The sequence below is a fragment of the Cicer arietinum genome, chromosome 6 (assembly GCF_000331145.2).
Source record: "Cicer arietinum cultivar CDC Frontier isolate Library 1 chromosome 6, Cicar.CDCFrontier_v2.0, whole genome shotgun sequence".
Lineage (NCBI taxonomy): Eukaryota > Viridiplantae > Streptophyta > Magnoliopsida > Fabales > Fabaceae > Cicer > Cicer arietinum.
Genome location: NC_021165.2, coordinates 7,613,410 through 7,616,128, shown reverse-complemented (window position 1 = coordinate 7,616,128; position 2,719 = coordinate 7,613,410). Strand labels below are relative to the sequence as shown.

The window sequence follows — 2,719 nt, the reverse complement described above, 5'->3', positions numbered from 1 at the left end:
TATTTTAATGTAATGTCAACACCAAAAATTATACTCAATTACCTTTATTTTCTAAAGAACCGTTAATAGTATCCAAGTACATACTACCAACTCTTGAAGTAGGAACTGTAGTAGAACATAAACAAATTACAGAAGTTGGTGAAGTGAGAAAAGTCACGTTAAAATTAACTAGGATCATTATTTTTTCTGTCTTGTAAATTTAAGACTGACTGCTCAACATAATGTAGAATTCTAATTACGCAATGGTAAACACAGATATCAATTAAAACATGTCCTACATAGGCCTCCTTATAAAGAAAACAAGAACATAGAAGTTTAATACTTAAAAAAAACATCATGGGAAGTTAGAAGCCAAATTCGTACACAACAATACAAAAGGAGGCTTGACTAAGCTAAATTCACTTCTTCCTTTTCTTTGGTGGCTGCAAGGCTTCCTCATCTTCGTCTTCTTCTTCCTCTTCATTCTCTTCTTCAACACCATCTTCTTCGTCCTCTTCTCCGACCTCATCCTCTTCTTCGTCGTCCTCGTCCTCATCGTCATCTTCATCATGGTCATCACCTTCACCATCTTCATCGTCTTCCTCTTCTCCATTTTCATCTGCCCCACCAGCACCACCTTCAGGAGTCTTCTTTGAGTTGCTCTTATTGTTGGAATTGTTGCCATATCCACCTCCATCTTCAGATGACAATTCCTCTTCTCCTTCTCCAAATGCACCATCTCCATCATCATCTTCTTCGTCGTCTTCATCCTCGTTGCCATCTTCTCCCTCAGCATCAAGCTGCTTGTCTTGACTTTGGGTTTTACTCTCTCCTTTGGTTGTAGGCATGTTGATTAACATTAGAGCATAGAGTTCCTGCACCCATTTTTTTGTTATCAATGATTCTATGTAATTGCATAAAAAAGATACGTACAAAGGAGCTCAGGAGCATCAAATATTTAAGCAATGATTAGTAATGAAAACCAAAAATTGCAAGAATCTTCAAAAGATCAATGATATGATAAGCCATATAGTTTAATGATTTAAAAAATCTTAATATTGACATGTTTTTACAGCAATTACAGTGTGTTATGATTAAATTTAAATATTTTATTTAGCGAATTAAACAAAGAAAAGAATAATCGTAAAGCCAAGTTTAAATTCGCACAAGATACTTTCAAGCAATTACTTCGGGTGGTTTACTAAAATTGAATTGAAATTTATACATACTATTTTCACAAAAATAAAAAGATATTGTAACTACATTTACAAGTTTTAGAAAGAAAAAAATCCATATGCATTTTTCCTAAAAAAATTCATATTGTCAAAACACGATCAATAAGATATATTCAGCGGAATATGTTACCGATTAAACTCTAAATCAAAGAATAATAAGTAAAAAACACTGATTCAAAAAAAAAATTTAAGTAAAACGTATAATTATTTTTCTTTTGGCCGATATACTTGGTAGAACTAACAAAAAGTTTAAGGTAAGAAAATGGTGTCCATTCGAAATTAGGGTGTGTATAACTATTTTTTTGGGTTAAAATTTAACTGGGACTTAAGTGAAGCAAGATCAATAATTATTTTAATCAAGAGTCAAATTCAAATTCTTTTAATTAATTAATCCTTAAGTGAAGCTTAACAAAGTAAAGCCTAGCCAAATATAACTATTTAGATTTTAGACTATGTTTGCGCAATAGCATTTTTTTTTCATATATATCCCATTATTATTAAAAAAAAAAAAAACTAAAATATCTTACTTTAAAATTAATATATAAAATGTCTTATTTTTTGGTAGTTCAAGAGGTAGCATTCTCCAGAGGCGACTATGTGAAATAAACAAAACTAGAGATAGTGTAGTTGGTCACATCTTTAAGATGGCGATTTTAGACACATTTTTTTTCTTCATTTTTTGAATTAATTGATAAATTAAACAACAATTAATTCATTAATTAAAATTAGTAGAAATTTAACAATTTTTTGGATTATAATTGGTACTAATATCTATTTTATTTATAATATAAATAAGTGCATGTTACTAATTTATTGAGAATGTCACAAGGAAGTTATCAAGTGAATATTGTTACTACACTATACCACGTTCTTTCATTTGTTTCTAATGTATATGTTAGATACATTTATTATTTTGTTTAAGAAAAAATATATGTCGGTAGAAGGTCCACCAACTACTACCTTGATTTTTGTTTGCAACTACTACCTCTAATTTTTTTTTATTCATATGGAGGTGACTTAAATGTTCAAAAAATAAAGCATTCTGTTAAATTAGTTTCAAAATTTGATATTTTAAAATTTTAAAAAAAGTGAGATTTATATTATAAAAAAAATCTTAATTTATTGGTTGTTATATAATAATATTGTTAGAAAGACTAAATTAATTTATATTATTTAATTTTTTATTTTGTAAATTAATATTTTGTTTGAAAGATTAAATTAATTGATATATATTTTGTTTAAAAATAATTAGTGTTTAATTTTATAAATTTAAAAAAAACTAATATCATCAACTTTTATGATAAATAGGCTTTATCAGTGGGCACTAGTAGTACACGGTATCAACGCAGTATGTGCCATCCCATCGTTAAAGATTCGACCGTTTTTCACCACCCAGGATACTAGGAAACCATGAACCCAAAACGTCACGCGTTTCGAGCTACGTGCTTTACGCTCAATGGCTATCCAAACGAATAACCCACCACCGATTTCGAATCCGCTTCTCT

The 2,719-nt window shown here is 29.3% G+C and overlaps 1 protein-coding gene across 1 annotated transcript in view; it reads right to left on the bottom strand.

Moving 5' to 3' along the window:
* Nucleotides 1–213: 213 nt before the first annotated feature.
* Nucleotides 214–2,719, bottom strand: part of LOC140920900 (uncharacterized) — a 4,482-nt gene continuing 1,976 nt past the window's right edge. Inside the window, exon 3 of the mRNA XM_073369982.1 lies at nucleotides 214–854. Coding sequence (XP_073226083.1) covers nucleotides 399–854 — 456 coding nt within the window. The 3' untranslated portion in view covers nucleotides 214–398. The remainder of the gene's footprint in view (nucleotides 855–2,719) is intronic.